We start from the raw sequence: 23,683 nt of genomic DNA on the forward strand, positions 1-23,683 counted from the left end.
CATCTTCTTTCACACATCTCCATGTCTCCCTTCTAGACCCTGTCCCCTAGTAGGACTGTCAGAGGTTTATGTCAAATATACCAATGATGTCTCAGTCCTCAGATGAGCCCTTTATTGTTCTGATCCATGTTTGGAAGTTTCTTTGAATTTCCCTTGCCAATGTAATCCCTAATTATTAATTCAGTCCTAACAACACTGTTGGGCTTCATGGCTTCTTGTAGCAGCCAGATGCAAGGCGTAGTTGTGCTGAGCGTAGGACCACACTTTCAGATCTGTGGCTTTTAAAAAGGAAGTTACACAATTATTTGCTCTCTGAAGTGCCCTATTTTCTTTTTCTAGTGCTTGGTTCGTACTATGCTTATTTTTCCCAGTATATTGTCTCTTAAGTTGAAATACTCTTTCCTGGATCTCATATTATCACATCTTCCAGGGTATCTGACCTAAATCTCCTTCGCTACAATTTAATCCTGTTATTTCTTCCCTGATTTGGAAGAGAGCAGTTCATTCCCTTCCTATTCACAACAAGCATTTTCTTCTGTGTTTTAAATCACCCCAGCTCTTTCAATTTTTTCTCTAGCTCAAGTTTCCCAAAACTCCTGATCATTCTTATTTTCCTTCTCTGATCTTTCTTTAATTGATCCATATATATCTTATTCAGGCTGGATTTTACCCCCTGATGAATAGCTATATGAATTAAAGGACCAAGGAATTTAAGCCCTATGTGCTCTTAATTTGATATTTTTTTCCTATTCATGCACCTAACCCTACTCTGGCTTCTGTTGCTAACATCTCTTCTTGATCCTAACAGTGACATTTTGTGTGTTCTTCTTTTCTGCATTTTTACCTTTCTACCTCCTCACTATTTCTGCCTTCTGTGCTACAATACTATATTTGTCAGACCTTGAGTGTCATATGAGAGAAGCCATTTCCCTAAGAACAGAGCATGACTTTTCCCCCTTTTTTCTTCGCTTTCCATTATACATTAAAAAATGTCATACCCTGAGATAAGTTCATAACTTTAGGCACTTGGTGACATTTCCAACATTAGACTTCCTATTTTCTTGTCAGTGTTGCCATCACTGCATTTTCCACCAAGCATGTATGTGGTGGTGATTGCTCAGTTGTTATCCAGACCTCTTTTTTTATCAGTGTTTTGATATTTTCCTGTTAACCTTTCGTGTTTTAAAGGGGAGAGGGCATCTGTGCTAAATGGGCCCTTCAATTAAATGCTGCCAGAAACAAATATGTTTTAAAAACTTTCAGTTTCCTCCCATTTTGTGCTTAAATACCATCTGGGTAAATCAAGATTTCCCACACTCTTCTCTCCATGGTAGTCTGTGGAATTTATATATGTTTATTTTATACAAGGTTGCTCCAGTTCAAAGGTTAAGATGACTTCTGTTTACTTTCTTAAATTGAAGCTTGAAAAAATACAGATATCTGTAATATGTTGTGCTCTGGAGGCTGTAATTGGCAGAAGTCTGACATTGGAAATGCCTCCATCGTACACACTCAGAGACTGATGGATAGGACTAGCTGCCTTCTTTGTTTGTGTGAGGGAACCTGGTAGGAGAAAAGTGACATTGACTGAGGTGGGAGGAGACAAGCAAACAAGATGTAGAGATGGGATTCTGGAGGAGGAAACAAATATATTAGTGAGAGACATTTGTAAGTTGTGTGTCTGTATGTGTGTCTAAGACAGAGAAAAGTGGATGTGGAACTGTTTGTGTTTAGGTCTCTGCCTTGTCAGTACATTGTGCTATATATGGATGTTGCTTTGTCACAACAAATTAGAACAATCCAAAGCAAAATTGTAATTTGCCCTTGTCTTATATTGACGTTGTTTCATTTAAAGCACATATAGCAAATGAAGGGATTTGTATAGAGATGCACAAAGGATCCAGCATTTTGCTTTCTTAGTTTAGAGATACTATCACGTATTTCAATTTCATCTTGTCTCCACTTAAATTCTAATTACACTACCTTTTCTTAGGGAACTTTTTTTTTTCCTTCTGTTTCTGATGTGTATTTTTTTAATATCAGATGTTCTAATTATATACAGAAGTCAAATTACATTGAGCTTAGCTGAGCAGAGACTAATGAAAAATCCTGTAGACCATCAATTATTAGGAATTTCCTCTCTGCACTAGACCATAACATTTCTTTTCATGATCAGCCTGAAACTATGTCTTGGTAAAGCCAGCACATTGAGATAGATTTGCCTTTATCTGTTGATCTTTTGCACATTTAATTTTTTGTGGGAAGTCTTACACAGTCTGAGCATGTTTTGGGATTTAGAAAAAGGTAAATCTACATAATTATATTGATCTGAATTGTAAGCCGAACAGTGATAATCAAGCCTATTCTCATCATCATATTTTGCTTTGGAAAGCACTTCCCTTTCACATAGTAATGTCATAGGAGAGATGGCTGCTCTACCATATGCTTTGGCAGATTACCAAGACAACTTCCGTTGTAAAATTGTTATTTACATCCTTTCAATGCACCAGCTCACTTGAGAACCTTCAGTAAGACTACAGACTGCAGTTGCTCAGAAATCCATTATGGCCGTCTTATTAAAGGAATATAAAAACTATTTGTATAATGGGTCAGAGGTAAGGGAAAATGGCTCACTCATGCCTCTGCATTCAAATGAGCCAGGCAGAAGAGTTTTGCAACACTGAGTTGAAAAATGTGAAATGAATTATCAGAAGATGTCTCCTCAAACTCTTTCCAATTCTAATAATCTTAGCAGAAGGATAAATAAAGAACAGAAAACTGGGATGTGGCAGTAAGATAAATCACAGAAAACTGAGATGTGAGTTGAGGGACCAGGCATTTGAATTGCCCAGACTTTCAGGGTTTGTGGGGAACTATAGCTGGTAGAGCTGTGAATGATCCACATTCCTCACATTCATCTTCTCCCTTCATTTAACCGGGTCTTGCATTTCCTTTGTTGCCTTTCCTTTCCTGGGAAGTGGGGACCTGCATGAAGTCTGAGAAGGTGCTGTCAGAGCAGTTTTCTGTGACCTTCCATTTCCCACAGTGCAGAGGCACGTGTGTGTCCTGCACAACCAGGTATGGTGCAGAGACCCCTCCCAGGTGTTGTCAAGTGGCTTAGCAGATATTGATCACATCAGCATGGGTTAGCACCCAACCTAATCAGCAACACAAACATTCACTAACCCCACTACTCCCTCTACAGCCAGGGGTAACATCCTCTGCATGGGATTTCTCATATTGTGGATATGTAGTCGACCTGGAGAACTCAGGGCTTCATTGTGCCATGTGCACTGAACTAAAGCCTCTCTCCTGATAGTGTCATTTGGAGTAGGCTCTTCCTCAGCCATAGTATTGTTGAGTTTACTTGTATCTCTCTTTAGAAAGAATTCTGCATCACATCGTCAGATGTGCAGAAGTATACAGACAGTGACAGAGAGTTACAGGACGGTTCACTCCATTCTGGAAAGTGTTGATACTGAAAAGACTTTGGAGTCTAGGTTCAAAGTCATATAAGCATTTCTTGTCTTCCCTGATCGTATAAGGTGGGAAGCAAGACTCTGAGAAGGGAGTTGAACAACCAGATAGCTTCATGTTGCTGGAGCATAGGCACGTGCTTAGAACCTGAGCAACTGCAAATGCTTCTGCATCCACATGGGAGGTCAGTGGTGGCTTTTCTGTCCAGATATTCTGCGAGGTCTCCATCCACAGAGATATTAAAGACCTCACAAACCACTGTAGCTGCCTCTGTTTTGAGCAGGGGTTTGGACTAGATGACCTCTGGATGTCCCTTCCAACATCTATTATTCTGTGATGGTATGATAAGCAGCTTGTTCAGTTCCTCTAGGTCATTTCTATGCAAAAGCTATAATAAGCCTGTCTGCACGTTTTGTGTGTTTGATTGATTATTAAGTTTGTGAAATTAACTGTTGGACAAAAAATAAATTGCCTTCTTCTTTGCCAAAGCAATGTTTCTCCAATAAGCCTCTAGAAGCAAACATGAATATTTAATGGACAATTCATTAAATGTAAGTATTTTCTACTTCAAAAAAAGGATTAATGAGACATAAATCTGTACTGGAAAAAATATTGGGTTTGTATTTTACACTTGGGATAAATCACAAAGGAAGCTGCCTGATAAAATGTAGCTCAATTGCATGATGTATTTTTAATGGCCTATGATGCCAAAAGTAAAAGATTTTATGTAAGATAACTTTTTGGCCCATAGTACAGTCAAAAAGGTTTGATGATCTCACCTACCACTGTATAAAATATTAACATTTTTAATCTAAAATGTCAGTGTATAACTGATGCCTCATGTAAAGAGATTTAACGTCAAATAATATGTTCATAAGTAAAAATGCATTTTTCTGCTCAGAGGTTTTAGCTATCTGCATTTTTAAATCTGCAATTAATTAATTTTACATGTTTATTATAATTTTCCAGGCCAAAGGAATTAAAAGATGCATCCTATCTGTTTGTCAGATGAAATCCATATGATTAGCTATTTTGTCACAGAAGTCTTACCCAGATGGGTCAAACCTGTATTCATTCAGTATTTGCTAATGGGATTATCAAGAAATGTTTTATCATTGCCTCACAGTTAGATCAACATCTTCCATTAAGATGGTCATGCTGCAGGTATTTCTAATCCTTTTCTGTAGGAAGTGGAGTCCAAGTCAGAGGATATTGTTTCCACGGTAGATTTCCTAGATCTAAGTTACCTTACTGTGAGATCCATCCTGGGGATTCAGGTGCTATTAGTTAGAATTAATGACATCCTTTCTCATGTTGTTTCTTATCTCAAAGGAATTTGTATCTCTCTATTGCAGACTGTAAGCTCATCGTTGCACAGTAAACTTGAGCAATGAGATAGTATTTGCATTTTACTTCTACTCAAGTAACCTACCCTGTTTTTTAAGTTGCCCTCCCACTCACACGTTTTTGTCTACATGAAAGGACATTTGCAAACATTTCCCCTTGTTACTAATTCTGTTCTGTTCCACCATTGAGATCCTGTCAGCTGCTGCCAGAAATTAAGCACTGTAACAATGACACCTGCTCTGAGTTGGATTAGATGACACAGTGCCTGAATGCTGGCAATAGGCAGCCACCTGCCTGCATTGCTAACTCCACTGGAGCTGGACCTCTGGAAGTATTTTGCAAAGTGAAAATAAAGCCTTACCCCATCACCACATTTTGTTATGAGATTTTATACAAAAATCATTTAAAATTGTAATCATGTGACTCTATCTCCTTGTATCAAGTTATTCTATATTTTATATGTCAGTGTCTTCTTATGTGAAAATTGTTTTATTTGCAGCTTCCTATTTATTAGTTACCACTTTCCTTTTTCGCTCTTATTTTCATCCTTACTGCTTTTGTCCTACAATTTCTTGTAAGTCAAAAGCTTCGTAAAACCTTAATTGAAATGTAGGCAGTGTATTCCACTTTTTCACTAAACCTGTACTTTGACTGAAAGTATATATGTGAAAGATATTGGCACTATTATTTACTAGATTCCTCTGATCCATGAACGTGGAGGTTAATGCTCGTGAGTATGTAATATTTTCTGTGAAACCGGACATATATTGACAGTATCTAAGTAATTACCCAGTGGTGATGTATGCACTTTCGAAAAGTATTGTCAGCATATTACTGCTGCTTTTCCAGTTCTGTGGAATTGCCCTTGTGAATTTACATTTACTTTGGTTTTGAAGAGGAAGAATGGTTTAATCAACTAAAATTTGCTGGGTTTTGTTTTTCCACTTAATTCACTCCACATGGCAAATCAATCTGTGCTGTTAACGTAACAGAGTAATTCTGAAAAACAGTGGAGCCTGTAGCAGTTACTATTTACTACTCTGCACTCAGATGTCCTACGGAGCTTGATTATAGAGAGAACTGTTACTACAGGAAGGATGTTGATTTTCTCTCCTTTTATGTCTTTTCCTGCATTATGGTCTTAACAGAAATAAGCTGTGTTTGCCATAAATTAAACAACTGTTCCCGTTCTGGCTTTTTAACTTGCTTTGCAGGGTATTACTAAAGTAGGCAAGGTTTGATTCTAGATGCTGGATCTGTTTCAAAATCTTATTTATCTCCTTTTACTTTTATGAGGAAGACTTTAAAAGGTGAGGAGAGCCCGAGCCTTGAGTATTTATCTCTTAAATAAAGATAGGGAAAACACCTTAATGGTAAATCCTGATTTCTTTTCCTATCGGTATGCATACATAAATGAGACCGTTGGGTTTTTGCAGTTGCCTCCCTGGTAGCCTCAAGGCAAATAAACAACTACATCGTTCTATTGGAAACACTGTAATTTCATCCTTCTTCAAAGTTATATACTGTGAATCTCTTTTCTCAACTTTCTTAACTTTTAGACTCAAGAAATGCTTGTATTAAGGAGAGTCCTACAGTTGTTTTTTCTTAAAATGTCTTGACAATATTATTGATAATGACTCAAAAAAAAATCTTTGTTGGAGGAGAATGTTTGAGAGGGTATTTGACAAAAGACATAATCTCCAGCCTTGATTCTAGAAGACAGCCTGCAAATACAAGAAAATGTCAGTTTTTCAAGAGATGTTCAATGTCAGCATAACTTTGCATCCATTCAGACTAAAAATCATAACTTCAGAATGAGAAGAGTCAGGTCAATAGTAAATACATACCTTTAAATTCTGCCATCAATAGTAGTTAGAGTGCCTGCAGGAGTACATGTGAGTTCAGTGGCCAAGACTTAAATTAAACAGGCTTGGAACCACTTTGCGCCCACTCTCAGAAGGAGAATAAAAACCTGCTCCTTACAAGTTTTCCTTGGCCTAGCTGATAACTGTAACTCACCAAAGCAGGTGTGTGTGCTTTTGAAATCACGTAAATGGCCCCTACTTTAGGCTCTTCCACTCCTTATATAGTGATACTGGAGAAGAATATGGAGCTTTGTTTTTAAATACATTTCTCATTGATTTTATACAATGTCTGTATGAACTTAATGGTAAAGGATAAAAGTAGTCTTGCCAGAAAGGCAAGTCTATAATATGTGGGCCTATGGTACTGCCTGTATTGTCAGATTCACAGCAATGATATGGTAGTAAAGTGATTTGTCAGTGAATCTGGAATTTGGGAATTAGTGAATATCTCTGATACAAAGATGTGGGCTATGGAAACTCATTATTATCAAATACTGATCTAATATTTTCAGGAATTATGGAATACGATTTCCAGCTGTAGAAGGGAATTGGGAAGTGGAAAGACAGAAAAATTACAGCTTGTGCAAAAGAGTAGATTAATGGCACTGAACGCTGAAACTTGTTGTGTATTGGCTATCTGTAACTCAGGTACTAGTGATTTGACTTCTACCGTACAAACCTGTTTTGAAGATCAGGGTTCATTTAAACTAAATACGTCTTGCTAGTGCTTCTCAATCAGAATAACAATTTTTTAAAAGTTCTTGTAAGAAACAAGTTGTTTTATAAAGAATGCCGTCTTTACACTGAACATTTTGAATTTTCATTATTTTTCATGTCTAGGAACTTGTATTTTTCAACCAACATTTCTCTGGAGAAGAGTACCGTTCTTCCATATGAAATATTATTTTCTCCAGCCGGTTTCAGTACATGGGTTGCCCGGAGGCTGTGAAATCTCTGCTTGTGTAGATACTCAAGACTCAGTGGGATGAGCCCCTCAGCAACCTGATCTGAGCTGGCCTCACTTTAGCTAGAGACCCCTAGAGGTCCTTTCCAATCTGGGTTAGTCTGCGATTCTCTGATAAGTTTCTTGTCACACTGGGTTTGCAGTGCTCTGACAACCAGAAAGAATGTTATTACTGACCAGATGAAAATCTGTTTTGCTATGGATACTTCTCCTCAAAAAATCAATTTTAAACAATCAATTTATTTGAATGGTGGTGGCCTGGCAATTATGGTGATAACTCTATGGGCACTGGTGCCAAAGGTGAATTCCAAATACTTATTTGATTTTTGTGTTTGCGAAGTGTTTTATCTCATTGTCTGTGCCCTTGATTCCTCTGTTTTTCTTTCTTCATCATCTAGACATCACTTTCTAGCAGTTTGCTATAATAGTCATAATTGAGCATATTGCTCAATAGTCATAATTTAAATTTCCAAGGGGAGCAATGTTACATTGACTCTTGTTTGCATGTTCTTATAATGTGAAATTGAGTTTACTTCTCCAAACCATTTAATGAGCCAAGCCTCAAAAGTCAAAGAAGAATGCTCATCTTCTCTCAATGAAACATTTAGAAGCTGAAAGATACTGTGTCTAAATACTAATGTAACAGAGAGATTAGGAGATTCCATTCACTATTTTCGTTACTAAGATGGTGTTCTTGATAGTTTTTTTCAGGTATTTTGATTAGTTATTGTCTCCTTAGATTAAGCAAATTTGACATTTCATTCAATTACTTCTCCATCTGAATTTGTTCTTCTCTTTCCAGTCTTGTTTTTCTCTGGATTTCTTAGTGCTTTCCTTTATAAACAGTTAACACAAGCAAACCCAAGAGAAATGGATTTCCATACTAATAATTTAGCATTATTATCTCTTTCTTCTGAAAATAACTGAACCTTCCAAATGTATTTTTGGTTAGATCTTCTGTTGACAAAGCTGCTAAAATGACATTACAAGATACTGAGTAAAAAATATTCTTTAAATATATGTATTGTCATAACTATATGGAAGTTTTTCTTGTTTCTGTGTGAAAACATGCAACACGTAAGAAACTGAATTTAGATGAAGATAGTGTTCACTTGTGAAACAGCATCCCTACAAGTCATGTTACTGTGGCTGCCATATCTAGTATCGCTTAACCTACAATTTGCTGGAAAATGCCTATAAGCTTCCTGTTGAACAGCCATCACTAAATTTACAGGCTGTTTTTAATAAATGTCCTCCATTTCTCAAATTGTGTTGGTGTGTCAGAACCATAGTTTACTTCTGTATGTTAGGCTTATTAGACAGTCCTTTTGATTTTTTGCAGGGTTTGGTTTGTTGTTTGTTTGTTGTTTTTTTTTAATCCAACCTATTTATGATAAAATTGCCAGTCCACTGCTGACTTAACCTCATCTTCAGGAGAGTAGTTTGCAGGAAATTTTTAGAGTAGCAGAATGTAGTCTTGATTTTGTGGTATCTACTTGCTAAAGTGTCATGGGAAAACAAAATATAGTTTGTGAAATGTACCTATAAAGAAAAACATCATTAGAGGCCTGATTTAGAATCCATAAAAATCAGTGGAAAGAGAACAACTGAATTCATTGTCTCTGAAGCAAGTCTCTTGGGGGCATTTTGCTGGTGTTGTACCATTTTGTGTTGAAATATTTTTCAAAAAGTCATCAGCAAAAGAACAGCAAGATTTTTTCTGTAGTTTTAATATCAGAAAGTCACTTGTTCCATTATGCGCTGAATCAATTTTTTTTCATGCAGCCCAATAGTACTTTGGGTACAAATATTTCTCTTTGTCCATTTTTGAAGATTCAAATATTCTATTTGTTTTAAAAAAATTTAATACTGTAGTGTCTGGGTTGTTTTTTTTGTTGGTTTTCTTTTTTCTGTGCTAAAGAAAATAATATATATGTATCCTAACTGTTAGAGCTTTCATTCCTTTCACCTCACAAAGCAGTAACAACATTCCAGCTAATGTAAAGACATGAACATGATATAGCAGTTTCAATAACTTCAGCATCTATCAGGAGGGTGGGGGTAAGAATCAAATAGACGTCAAAATTATAAATGTCAGCCTCCCACCCATATAGTCACTGTAGCTTCCAGATAAACAATACTAGATTTAAGATCTCCCAGTAAGTTGTATTAACCAAGAATTAATGTGAGAAACATTTAATATAATACAATGCCTAAAAAAACTAGGAAATCATCCTTAAAGTCAACTAACAATTTTCTTGCCTAGTTTTCTCAGTCTTCATACTTTCCTTTTTTTCACACCCTGCACACCATTAGCCATTTCCTGGGTATTCCTCAAACTCAGCTTCTAGTAGATTTCCCTGTTAATGTGATCCATTCAGTTCTCTAAAGCTATATTGTATGCAATTTTATGAGAATGTAATTGATTTTCATTAGAATTTGTCCAGTACTGACATGTGGATGTCTGTGTTCTCGGGGGGGCTTCAACCAACTCTGCTGTTGCTTTCTTTTAAAGCACTATTTCTCCTCCTGAGTGCAAACAAAGATAACTTTCTCCTCTTCTCCTCTTTACTCTGTTCCTCCCTTCTCTTCTTTTATTCTCTGTTCTTTGCCAGACAGCCTTCTGTTAGGTAATAGCTGTTCTGGTGCATATACAGTACATAAAGCTCTCTTCACGCTGCATACAATCCATAGAAAAAAAAAGATGGTAGCACTTCAAAGAGCTCTTGCTGGCATAGTCGTGGCCCTCGATCTTCCTGGGCAACAAATCTGTGCGATATTATGCAGTGGGCAGCATCAGATTTCCCTTTTCCCACTGGCTTTTGCTCTAACATTCAGAATTTGTGTGGCCAAGAGGGAAGCTGGAGGAAGGGAAGCTGGACACCATGGCTCTGTTGCTGGGACTTCAGTATTTGTCCATGTGGGGCAAAAACAATAAGACCACACTGTCATACAAACTTTTCTTGATTGCTAGATGTGCCTCCACACATCTGCATTTCTCTGGGAGTGCAGAAAACCCGGTCAATTGGCAGAATCGGATCTTGACTTGCCATTTTGCTTTTAGCTGAAGTTCAGGACCAAGCTTCCAGACCCAGATTTACCCACCAACCTTATTCCCACCCCACACTTGGGAAACTCACAACTGCATGCCAGCATCCCCTCCATGTCCTCTTTTCCATATGAAGGAAACACATGTGCAGGCCAGAAGGGAGTCACAGCATAGCTTTCAGGAAACCAGAAGGAAAATGAGTTGACAAAACACTGATAGAACTACGCATGCTTGAGGAAGAATCAGGAAGTAGGAGGGGTGACACAAGACCAGAAAAGTAGATCTTGACCACTGACCATGGTTTCTTTGTTTTTCACTTGAAAAAGTAAGCCCTGGTGGCTGTGTTGTTTTTCTTTTGCAGTCATCTCTAATAAACAGTGACATCATCTTTGTGAAGTTGCATGCCCCTTGGGAGGTCCTGGGCAAATATGCTGAACTAATGAATGTAAGAATGCCTTTCAGGTAGGTGTAGTTGTATTTTGTCTCAACCTCTAAAGTCACGCTATAGTGTAAAGCTAATGTAATAGTAATACCAACATGCACATGGAAAAGCTCTTCTATAAGATACCACACATCTTCAGAAAATATAAATGGAGTACCTTTGATACCATATTCGTTGCTGTTTCTTGTTAATGCCTGCAATTTCAGTACAATACTGGTTTGAAATTAAGGTGGGCTGTAGCAGTGCAGCTGTTTTCATGGGGTATTCTATCCTTAGGCCCTTTAATCCCTTCAATGCTGGAGCCCCCTGCATACTTGTGCGCTGCTGTTTTTTAAATGGACATTTCATTGAAATCAATGGGAGGTCAAGAAGATCCAGGTACGTAAGGCAGCACAGAAGGTGCATGTCTGTTGGACGTATCTGGTATGTTCAGCACCTGTAAATTGCTTGTATAGTGTGTAATTATGGAAATACAGGTTATAAATAAGAATCCCATCTAAAAGGAGAACAATTCAGACTATAAATGCTTTTTTCTGTGGAGAAAATAAAGAACTTATGTTAAATGCTGCTGATAAACAAATTAATTCCACACTGTCATTCAGATTATTTTTATCATTTATTTAATGTTATTTGCATGTTGGGCTATGACATTTTCTATGTAAAATATTGAGTTTACCCTACTAGTTATCAGAATTGTTAAAATAGGATAAAGACTTCCACTGGAACCGACAAAAACCCACGAACTGAGAGGTCTTGATTATTCTTTCTATTAGCAGTGTTTATAGATGCATAACTCCATTGATTTTAATGGAATTACTCCCGAGCAAGAGAAGGATGAGACCCAGAATATGCAACTAGTGAGTTGGTGTCCTTTGTAGAATTTCTTCTGTTTGCTTCTTACTTAAGGATGAAAAATGCCCCTGGTATGAGACATGCTGTAGCAGTACAGAACATGTTATAAAAAATGGATATGAATTAAGGAAAAAATTGCAGGCTTATTCTGTATGTATTTTGGTTTTCATTTTCACAGCAAATCTTCAACTGTTCTTTCTTGTGCTTTTAGTGCTAAAGAGAAAAATATAAAATCTGTCACCAGTCATTGCAAAATATTCATATTCTTTAAAAAAAGTGTTTTAGCCCTAGAAACAATGGGCTGGGCCAAAAGTGTACCTCCTTTGACTTTTGTGGCATTCCTTGAGATGAACCTGCCCCAGTAGGAGCATAAGGTCTCAAGATTAAGAAATACACCAGATTTTACTCACTGTAAGCAGCTTGTTCCTTCCTGATCGGAAGTCTCTTTTTTTTGAAAGCTGTCACTCAGCAGACAGCAAAGTAGATGCCATACAGATTATACAGAAAGTATCGAATATACTAAAGGTTTGTCGGCCTGCTACAGGACCACGGCTTCATTTTTCACACAACCACAGAGACAGAATTATTACAGTATTGCTAAGAAGAAATCATGGTGATTTACTAATGCCTGCTGTGCAGAGTCTTAAATTTTCTTTTAGGAGCAACAGTATTGTTTACTGTATAAAAACAAGGACCAACATTTTACAAAATGTCCATTAGTCTAGGCTACCTGTTTCCAGGTGCCCTTGTCTAACCCGTTGTTTTAAGGGCTTGTGATTGCTTACAGCTCCTGATTTTTTAGGTTAGAATTGTCCAAAGTCCACACATCAGTGAATAAAATCCTTGCTGTCTCAAAGCAAGGGTGCCAAAACAGTGGATACTTCTGAATATCTGAAGCAAAATCAAGTGGATGGCATCTCCAGATACATTTGGCTTTGACTCTTCTCTGCTCCTGCTAAGTAGAGCAAGATAAACGACATTATCTTGTGGCGAAGTTGGCTAAAGGAATCTGGCCAACATGAAATCATTTTGAAAATTTCACTTCACCAGTACAATATGGACACTGATAACAAAAATAATGTCAAAATATTATGCGTTATTTAAATTCTAAGTTCTGAAAATTAACCTGGAATACTAACCAGTTTTCTTTCTATAGTTTGTAAAGCATCAGTGCTGTCCGATTTTAGAAACCTCCCAACCATGCTTGTTTCCAAGGCGCTAACAGCTACAGTGCATTTAATATACACGCGTATTCAGAATGTGTGTGGTGCAAGCCCTTTATTTTCCAGAAGTGGTACAGTTCAGCATTACATGATGGAACCTCTCAGAATATACAGAAACCACCTTGATTTAGCAATGACCTTCAGCAGATGACAAGGTCAGCCTCTGGAGGAGGAAACTGGAGTTCAGGCAGGCACCCAAATCTTACACTAAGGAGTATCAGTCCCAAACCTACCCCTAAAAGCCTTCAGATTTTCTTAACAATCATGAAGGTGTGATCTCTCTGCTGAAAATGAGGGGTCTAATCCTGACAGCTGTGGTGTTATAGGCACTTATGAGGCGAGCAAGAGCTGTCAGCGGCAGAGTGGGACAGGAAGTGGACTCCCCATTCTGGATCTACACAGGATGGTTAGGGGGCTGCTCTGCCCCACAGGGCTGGTCAGGAAGCAGGCTGAGAGTGTAGTCAGCATGCATCTGCTCATGCACCCTTGTCTGCTCACTTGTTCCCCACGTGCACTCCCACACAGCTTATTGCCCTGACAACAGAAATCAGCTGTGCTTGTATCGGGGCAGAGGGAGCGGCTGCATACTTGGGGTGGGGGACTGCCTGAGCACATGCTCATTTGCTTGTGTAGCCTATATTCTGTTTCAAGAGATGTTACTCCAATAGTGAGCACTGATCCCAGTTGGTACTGCATGTGTTATGGTGTATTGCAGCACCAGGTACCACTTCCTTGGCTTTTCTAAGTGATTCCTCCTTGTGTTTAACCAAATGCATCTTTAATAATTCACTAGTGGATGTGAGATAATTTATCCATATTTGTATCAGTCCTATAGAATTCCTGCAACAGTTTATGGACTTCTTTGAAATAGAACCATCTTTGGGTCCCCATCTTTCATACATAACAAATAGCTGAAGAGAAGACAATGGGAAAATTATGATCTTCTTACAATTCAAATGCCACCAAAGTCTGTGTGGCTTCCTGTGACAGTTCTGTTAATCTCTCTTTTAGTCTCTTCCTCCACCTCTTACAGGCTTCTGTCTTCAATCTCCTTTCCTTCCTTGCTAGTTCATACTGTAACTGACGATGGGTTTTCTTCTCGACTGGCTTCATTTTTGCTGTTCTTCCAGGAGAAAAATCTATTACCTGCACCGCCGATACAAGTTCATGAATAGGTGAGTACAATTCTCATACCAGTCCAGTTTATGTTCATTTGGACCTAATAACAAAAATAATGGTTAAGGTCAAGCTGGAAAGAAAAGTTTATTAGCTGTGTTAGTAGGAAAGGTGGAGGAGTGTTTACACACTAAGACATCTGGAAAAACAAATACAGAAGTTGCATTTTTAAAGCAAATGCAATGTGAAAGAGGCAATTCATTTTATCAGTGTTGCCTTTTTTAGGAATAAGGAAATATTTTTCAATTTATGAAGTCTTTTAAAGAGGAATAAGTGTGTTAGTGCAAACACTGTATCTCTTTTTTTGTGTAACTCATTAGGGAGTTTCTTGGGGTTAAAATACCACAGTTACAGCTTTTTTTTTTTTTCATTTCCGTGCACCTTGCTTACTTGTAATAGCGATAACATTATTTATTTATTGCTTCCTCTGTGGGGATGTTTAGTACTTTGTTGGTAGATAGGAGGGCAATGAACCAAGTTCATCTCCGATGTAACATTATTAAGGTTGAGAGATCACTATTTTTCAAGAATCTTTAAAGTGCTTTAATTCAATTATTAAATATCTTTAAGGTTATGTTTGATGCCTGGTTTATATCTGACTTAATGCAATGAAAAACTTCCAGGGCTGCAGTTTGCATTTTTTTTTTTTTATACCTTGAACAATTAAATGAAAATGTCTCCAAAAAGCCTAAAAATTATACAGATTTGGCAAAGACCAGATCATATGTTGGCATTTAATGTCACAGTGCTGTTGATGCAGTTTTCAAAAGGGCCTAGTATTTGATTTACTGTATTGCTCTGAGGTCAGTGGGAAAATTCCCATTAACCTCAGAGAGACAAGAATTAAATTTGAAAGATCTGCTTTTGGAGTAAACAACTATATCACTTTGCAGATGACATCAGTAGATGAACATCCATGGGAAAATAAATCACATTATCACCCTGCTGTATGAGTATATTAAAAAACATTTTGTATATTAAATTCCATCAGTGTGCTGGTGACTTGAGAGTATCAGCACTGACCTTACGTTATAGTATTTGCTTCTTTATATTAGAAAGCACCAAATGGGCTCTTTGTAAAGTTAGGGCATTTTACCTCATTGGCACAGGCTAATAGAAACACAGAATTCTTCTAAAGCTTGTTGGTGCTCACCCACTTTCCATCTTCACCTTACAACAAATACTATAGCAGCTGTTAACTTTGGAATTTGTCTTGATTTTATTTAAGATATGTCTGCTTTGAGAAAAGCAATAGATAGGAAGGAGTAGTTGAAGATTCTAACATTTATATGTGGTGTATGAAATTTTGTTTTACATTCATTTTCTTATGAGTCAGGATGCAATTTGAAGGCAGTATGGGAAGAGGTATGATCTTTTTGTGGTATTTTAGTTGCTGAGTGATGAGAACACTTGGCTAAATTCAATTTTGATGTTCAGGTCTATAAACAGCTACTTGAGGTGGACAAGCTATAACTGAATAGTCCCAGTGGGAAAAAAGAAAACATATTCAACTTCATTTTCATTTATGTGAAACTCAGATATACAGCTTCAATAAAAATATCTGTTTCCTCTACTCCTAGTTCAATGAGGATTACAAGTAATTGAAGCCTTGGTACATTTTTTGAGCTAAGCCAAACATTATATTGACAAAATTTATTTTAAAGAGGACTTTTGTTACAAGGCAAAGCCCAGAGCACATCACTTGCAACTTGCCAAACTGACTTGAATTTTCTCCCTGAAAAATTTTAGTCATCTCAAAATTTCAAGTGACAAAATTAATCAAATACATTTTAGAGGAAAGGAGGGGTATTGGGTACCTATACAGTAACTGCATTGTGGTTAAAAACTAAACTAAGGCAATATCTAGCACTACAATATGTGTAAATCTCTATCAAAGCTGATCCACAGATAAAAATCAGTCTCTATTAGAAACATTTTTTTAAATTTTCCTAACTTCCTCCTTCCTTCAAAAAATTATTCCATCCCTACCTCACTTCCTAATGAGAAAACAGTTTCTCTGAAATTATTTGCAAAACCTTTTGTGTGAGTTAAGCCCAATATGTATCTTTAGAAAGAGGATACTGAGTAAAACTAGACTTGGAAAGCAGGGGTAGGATTGAAGTGGAAGAGACTCTGTCTTGGAGACATTGTGTGGATTAAGATAATTATTTTCTGCCTTACGAGGCTAATGAGTGTTTTTAAAGAAGGAATTTAAGAAGGATGTTATTATTGGATCTTCCACTCTCTTCTTTCATTGTGGCTAACTTTACAGTGCCTCATCACTCCATGCACTCTTTTGTTCTTGTGTAGGTTGCTCTGCTTTCCAAACACCATTCCCCTATTCAGCTGAGTATATAAATTTCTCCCTAAAGCATGGATTAGCCTTGAAGAAATGATAAAACACAGTAGATTTTTAACACTGTGTGTCTTTCTGTTAGCACCAACACCAATCTTTCAGCTTTTCTTTCGAGATATGCTCCTGTAGAGTACAAAGCCTGCGCTGTTGGCTGATGGCACTGTTGGAGTGCGTTGGAGGCAATTTAAGAGTTTGGTAGTTTCTCTTTTCAAGGAAATAACTAGCTTTTGTTCCCTAGGGATGGTTTTGCTGTACTGTATGTTCTGGGCCTTGCAGAAAGGCTTTGCAACCTTGTCAGACCTGTTTGCCAGCAGGCTCACTAAACCTGCCAGGTAATCTGGGCCTTGAGAATGGCAAACCAGTCAAATTCTGTGTACACTCAGTGAGAAGCCAACATGAATAATGCATTGCTCTTAAGTGAGGAGAGTACTCTCTGCCTACATGTGTGCCTGTGTGGTGTGATAAACCTGCAGCACCCTTATCTCAAATGTGCACATTGAGTTGCAGAATGAATGGGAAAGGATTGCAGATTAGCAAGGGTGTTAATAGCTTAGAGATTTCAGTTAACAAATAAGCATGGAACAGGATGTTTAGAAAGCCCTTCTGCCTGATTCCTCTTCTGTTTTGCATACTCAGAGTCACTAAGCCTGCTGAACATACAGTAATGCAGAGTGTGTGGCCTTTACAGAGGAAAAAACTGGAGACCAAGAGAGAGGGAATTCCCCAGTAATTAACTTAATTTTCCCTTGTCATTCCTATCAGTGTCTGCACAGACTAACTCAAGTCAGACGCTGCAACTGATGAGTTACAATTGGTTAGACCCTTTACAGCCCAGAAATCTGACATCTTGCCTGCTCTCATGCACAGACATCTGCAAACTACCTCCTCCTGTGGTCTGAACTGCTGGGACAATGCAAACACTGCCCATGAGGAGTTTATGATTAATTTAGTATAAGCCTTATGTTATGTTCACATACACATTTCAGTTCTTCCAAACAGTCCTGATGGTAAATTTGTCCCCCTCCCGCTATTCCCAGAATGGAAATACACAAATGGTACTAAACCAAGGAGAGCCAATTTGGTTACAATTTTGAAATGTACCCATGTTTAAAAATTAGCATTAGCTCTCTTATCCAAGATAAAAATACCTTATGGGAGAAGGTTGAATATTCCAGGAAATATTATATGTATTTTAGATTAAAGTATGTAACAATTTCATGTCACTTTCCCACATACTCAGCTGCTTGGGTACAGATTGCCCTCCCTCAAAGTGACTGTGCAGAGCTTACAGGAATTGCTGGTCATGGAGTTATTGTGCTGACTTCTGCCAAAAGAAAAGAAACAACTACATTTCCAGTCCTTTAACTTTAGCCAGAACTGGACTTAAACTTCAAAGGATACATCTTTACACCCTTTAGCTCCAGCCCCGAAAGATTCATTCACTGACTGAAGTATGTTCATAGTCCATAATTTCTAGTCTATTATTTTTACAGGCAGGGATCACTGATCAGGACTTGAGGGTGTCAGGAACTTCTAAGAGAGTAGGGCTCATTGTCCCAGACATATCTCATCTTTCTAATGTGCTTTTCATTGTAACATTTTAGTTTGGATTTGAATTTGTTTTAGATTGTCTTCTCAAATCAGCTCTGCTTCTGCCCTTACCATTCATTTCAGTGTGCATCTTTGCGAGAGTGCACTTGGAAGTAAATCTTTCCTTTGTCCAGCTTGATCTTAGTTTGGTTTCACCTTCTAAATGTAAGAATCTGCATAGCAGTCACCTATTAATCTATACACTGAGTATTTTGGTTTCATGGAGGTTGTGGTATTGCAAGATGCTACAAATGAACAAAGTAGCCCATTTTTACAGCATCAGTAGTGAGGTAAGGATCCATAACAGAGAGCACTAAAGTGATGCAGCTTCTGGGGTTTAGCTGCCAAAGCTCTCTGCCACTGTCCTCTGCTGTTCTAATGTTTATATGTCCGAAGTCTAATGTGTCAATTAAGCCTGAAATTTTAAACTAACTGAAGATCTGAGAAATAAAGGTTTAGAGAGTTGATAAGATCTTACTAGGCTTAATAAGATTTGTAGCACTGTGTACCATCAGCATTGCTTTTCTCTTGAGACAAAATAAGATGCTCCGCCACTGAAAGCTGTTTATTAATAATCAAGTTCAGCACATATAATTTGGTTTGCCTCAAAAAAGTCAAATACATTGCCTCTTTTCCAGTTGCAAATATTAAGTGGCCTAGCTTGCCATCATGTGTTCTTTTTAAGTGCTCTACAATGTAATGAAAAAACACTATCTCAAATGCTCACAATTTTCCTGTGCTGCAGGATCGAGAAACAAATAAGCAGGTTTCGAGGATGGTTACCTAGAAAGCCAATGAAACTGGACAAGGAGACACTGCCAGATCTGGAGGAGAATGACTGCTATACTGCTCCATTCAGCCAACAAAGAATCCATCAGTGAGTATTTTATTATAGCTTAACTAAAAGATGAAAACTTTTCCTTTTGTATTCACCTTGGAAGAAATCAATTTCTTAGTTCATGTCTTAAAAAATAGTGCTTTCAAATTAGTTCTTTGTCACAAAAAGAGTCCTGAGAGAGCATAAAGTCTGTCTGTCTGTCCATCTCAAAGCTAAAAGAAATCAATGGAAAAATTCCTTTTTATTCACTGGAATTACAACTACATCCATAAAGTAGTCAGATGGCTAATTCTCTCTTGAGTCAGAACCACAGTTGGTTTTTGTCTCTTAAGGATGTCATTAAAACTTCTTTTTCAGCATTTCTATGTCTTTAGCATAACCAAAATTAGTCCTCTTAACACTGATGGTCAAAGGAAACTGATACTGTGTTTCATTCCTAGTTATAATGGTACAACAAACAGAACTCTAAAGAAAACAGAGCATGTAATTTTCTTTGTATTTCTGTCTTTTACGGAAGGAAAACTGCTTGCAAAATGCAAGTGTTAAGACCTATCAGTGACACCTGTCCAAGCATACCAATAGCACCAGTGTTGCACCAGTCACTAGAGAAACCATTTGATTAATAGAAGTCTTTATTCACTTGCAAAAAGCAAAACAGAAAAAGCCCTCATGACTTTCAGATCCCATGTTGAATTTCAGGTCTGTCAAATTTTGGAGAAAGACGGTGTCTTACGAGTAGTTAACGGTGTTTGTGATATTGGACGGAAAGAATCACTACCTGAGAAAAAAAAATCACATGATCAAGATTTGGCAGCACTGACTGGGGTACTAACAGGAGACACAGAGTTAATTACAGGCACCTCAAAGTCTAAAAATCTGAAATATGTGTTCTGTTCAGGGAAAAGGCAATCTGAGGTAATGCTTTTAAAAGCCTCACTTTGAATGAAGTTTTTCAGTGATGGGATTTATTAGCTGCAGTAGGAGCAAAAAAAAAATAGACCTCCTCTGCCACAAGTAGTGTCTTTCCAAATACAGCAGAAAAGGAAAATTGGGTGCAAATCTCCATGGAAATGTCAGCAGAAGTCTGTTAATAGCATCAGTCACTAGCCATTCTCCACTGAATGTCAGTGCCTTGAGTAGACGTCAAGTTCAGACTACAGTCTTCTAATACTGGAGCAAAAAGATGGGTCAGTTGTTGTGCCCTACAAGAGGAGGAAGAGGTGCAAAGTAGTTCAATAATAGACCAATAATAATAAAAAATTAAGAAACTGGGACATCTGGGTTGATATTTTTATTAATAGTAATCTTAACTATTAACTATTAACTTCCTTTAAATTTACAGCACATAAGAAAGTGTTTTTGTGGCTGTAAAAACACTTTTTACAGAATAAAGCATATATGAACCAGAATATTTTTTTCATTCTTCTGCCTTGCTCAAGTTTGTGTTGGTAAACTTGCAGGGGGAGTTATTAAATACTGTGTTAGTTTCGTTAACATTCCCCCCATTTTTTGTTTTGCTTTCTGCACAGCCTTCCTTTCCTTCTCTGTTGGGACTGATAAAATGCTGGCTGAGCTGCCCTCTTTCTCACTAAATGTGCTGGCTCTGACAAGATTCTTGTGTCCCCATCATATTCCAGCCTGTTGGCTTTGTCTGTCTTACTCTGATTCACTAGAATTTTCATATACAATGACTTGTTCAATATTCATCCAGTGAGTTGCACGCAGGCTTTTTAATTGTTCAAAGAATTTTGGGGTATGTTGGTAAGCACAGCATTTCAGGAACATCTATAGTGTGTGCTTTTAATCTTTGATTGTGGAGTGCAACACCCACCTTGCTACAAGCTCCTTTCAAGTAGTCGTAGAGAGTGATAAGATCTCCCCTCAGCCTCCTTCTTTCCAGGCCAAACAACCCCAGTTCCCTCAGCTGCTCCTCATAGGACTTGTTCTTTAGATCCTTCACCAGCCTCCTTGCTCTTCTTTGGACATACTCCAGCACCACAATGTCTTTCTTGTAGTGAGGGGCCTAAAACTGAACATGGTGTTTGAGGTGCGGCCTCATTGGTGCCGCATACAGGGGGAAAATCACTTCTCTAGTCCTGCTGGCCACACTATTTCTCATACAAGCCAGGATGCCGTTGGCCTTCTTGGCCCCCTGGGCACACCGATGGCTCGTATTCAGCCGCCTGTCAACCAACACTCCCAGGTCCTTTTTCCCCTCGAGGGGCACTCAATCCCCTCATCCAGATCAATGATAAAAATATTAAACAAAACTGGCCCCAGTACTGAGCCCTGAGGATCACCACTTGTGAATGGCTGCCAACTGGGTTTAACATAATTCTTTGGGCCCGGCCATCCAGACAGTTTTTTACCCGGCAAAGAGTACACCCATCCAAGCCACGAGCACCCAGTTTCTCCAGGAGAATGCTGTGGGAAACCGTGTCAAAGACTTTAGTAAAGTCCAGGTAAACCACATCCGCAGCCTTTCCGTCATCCACTAAGTGGGTCACATTATCATGGAAGGAGATCAGGTTAGTCAAGCAGGACTTGCCTTTCATAAACCCATGCTGACTGGGACTGATCACCTGGTTTTCCTGTATGTGCCATGTGATGGCACACAAGATGTTCTGCTCCATAACCTTCCCTCACATCAAGGTCAGACTGACAGACCTGTAGCTCCCCAAATCCTCCTTCTGGCCCTTCTTGTAGATGGGCATCACATTTGCCAATCTCCAGTCAATTAGGACTTCCCCAGTTAGCCAGGACTGCTGATAAATGATTGAAAGTCGCTTGGTGATCACTTCTGCCAGCTCCCTCATTACCCTTGGGTGGATCCTGTCCAGCCCCATACACTCTTGTATGTCTAAGTGGTGTAGGAGGTCACTAACCATTTCCCCTTGGATTATGGGGACTTTATTCTGCTCCCCATCCCTGTCTTCCAGCTCTAGGGGCTGGGTACCCCGAGACCAATTGTTCTTACTATTAAAGACTGAGGCAAAGGCATTAAGTACCTCAGCTTTCAGTCCTTGTGTACTGTGTTCAGCTGATGGCTGAAAAATGTCACTACTGTCTGCTTTTCCTTTTTATCACATCTTATGTATGGATTTTGAGCTTCAAGTTTATAGTAAAAAGACAAAATTTTCTTGCAAATCTGGAATCCTAAGTGAGAAGAGAGATAATTGAGAAGTACATTAAACTGTTAAGAAAAAAACATGTTAGCCTAAAACATATAATCAGTCTTTCAGTTACATTAACAAGGATTTTTCTGGCTGTTGCTCAAGTATTTCTGTAGAGCAATATATGTACTTTTGCCAGTTGAACATATCTAGGATTTCTCTGTTGTCATAAATTGTTTATCCAAGACATGCTGAACAATCACTTAATGGCCAATCTCTATATATTGGGTTTTAAGATAAGCTCTCCATGCCCTCACTGCAGGTTTTGCCACATACCATAGCTGGAGGTTGCAGAATTCTTCCTTCTTTCCTGGTTTTATGTGCTTTTGATGTTCTAAAATATTATTCCTTAAATATTCGTATGAGCTTCTCCATATTTGATGTCTGTGTAAATATTGAAATATTGCAATCTGGGTCTTGAATTCCTCATTTCTTCTTTTCTTCATAGCCTCAGATGTTCTTCACCTCAGCAAAGAACAGGCAGTTTATCTTTTTTGATCTAGCCACAGTTTTCATACCTAGGTCTCCAGTCTGATACAGATGATGTCGGAAGCATGGTCTGACTACAGTCTTCAATTGTGATAGCCACTTTTAAAAGCATGGAAAGAAAGATGACGGATAATACTTAAAATGCAGAGACTGGGGAGGAAAATAGTAAAGACCAAAACCAGCAAGGCCTGATCAGGCCTTTTTAAACTAGGAATTAATATTTTTGAAATACTGATATACAAAGAACATGTGCAATTTTAGTAGATCATATTGATTGTCTTTTTTTTCCTTACATTTTACTTTCCTATTCAGATGGAAAAAGCCGGATGTGGAGACAGACTAGCTTTCAGAAAAAAAAACTAAGTTTGTGTTAAGAGACACAACTGACCATCTGCCTTCCCTCCAAAATGGGCAAAGAAAACTGCAAGAATCACATTTGTAAGATGTCTGTAACTTTTGCAGCATGGCTTCAGGTTTTGTTTTAAGGGGATTATGCCATAGCTTGTAGGACATATCACAAAATCGTCAGTACAACAGAAGAACAAAATTCATCTTATTTCCTACGTAATAGGAAATCTCTTTTTGGAGAAAAGAAGCTCTTCCTGGCTGAGGCAAGCATTTTGTTGGAATTGTGGGGAATATAGAATGATAATTTTCAGGATAGACTTCTGACTACTATCTCTCTTCTGCAGCCACAGCTTGGGAAGGGCTTTATTTATACCAAAACATTTCTTCTGAAAATTCCTATTTACAAGAATGCACAGTTCACAATATGTGAAAAATGTTTTCCATCAAACATTATGATAATTAGTTATTTTTCTACAACATCTTAGTTATTTTAT

General features: G+C 38.0%; 1 protein-coding gene across 1 annotated transcript in view; it reads left to right on the forward strand.

Moving 5' to 3' along the window:
* ANO4 (anoctamin 4) overlaps positions 1-23,683 on the forward strand; it is a gene marked incomplete at its 5' end in the record, with an annotated part of 91,858 nt that overhangs the window by 13,001 nt on the left and 55,174 nt on the right. Inside the window, 3 exons of the mRNA XM_010075870.1 lie at positions 11,064-11,164; positions 14,350-14,394; positions 19,087-19,218. Coding sequence (XP_010074172.1) covers positions 11,064-11,164; positions 14,350-14,394; positions 19,087-19,218 — 278 coding nt within the window. The remainder of the gene's footprint in view (positions 1-11,063; positions 11,165-14,349; positions 14,395-19,086; positions 19,219-23,683) is intronic.

Source organism: Pterocles gutturalis, unplaced genomic scaffold (genome assembly GCF_000699245.1).
Source record: "Pterocles gutturalis isolate BGI_N339 unplaced genomic scaffold, ASM69924v1 scaffold628, whole genome shotgun sequence".
Classification (NCBI taxonomy): Eukaryota; Metazoa; Chordata; class Aves; order Pterocliformes; family Pteroclidae; genus Pterocles; species Pterocles gutturalis.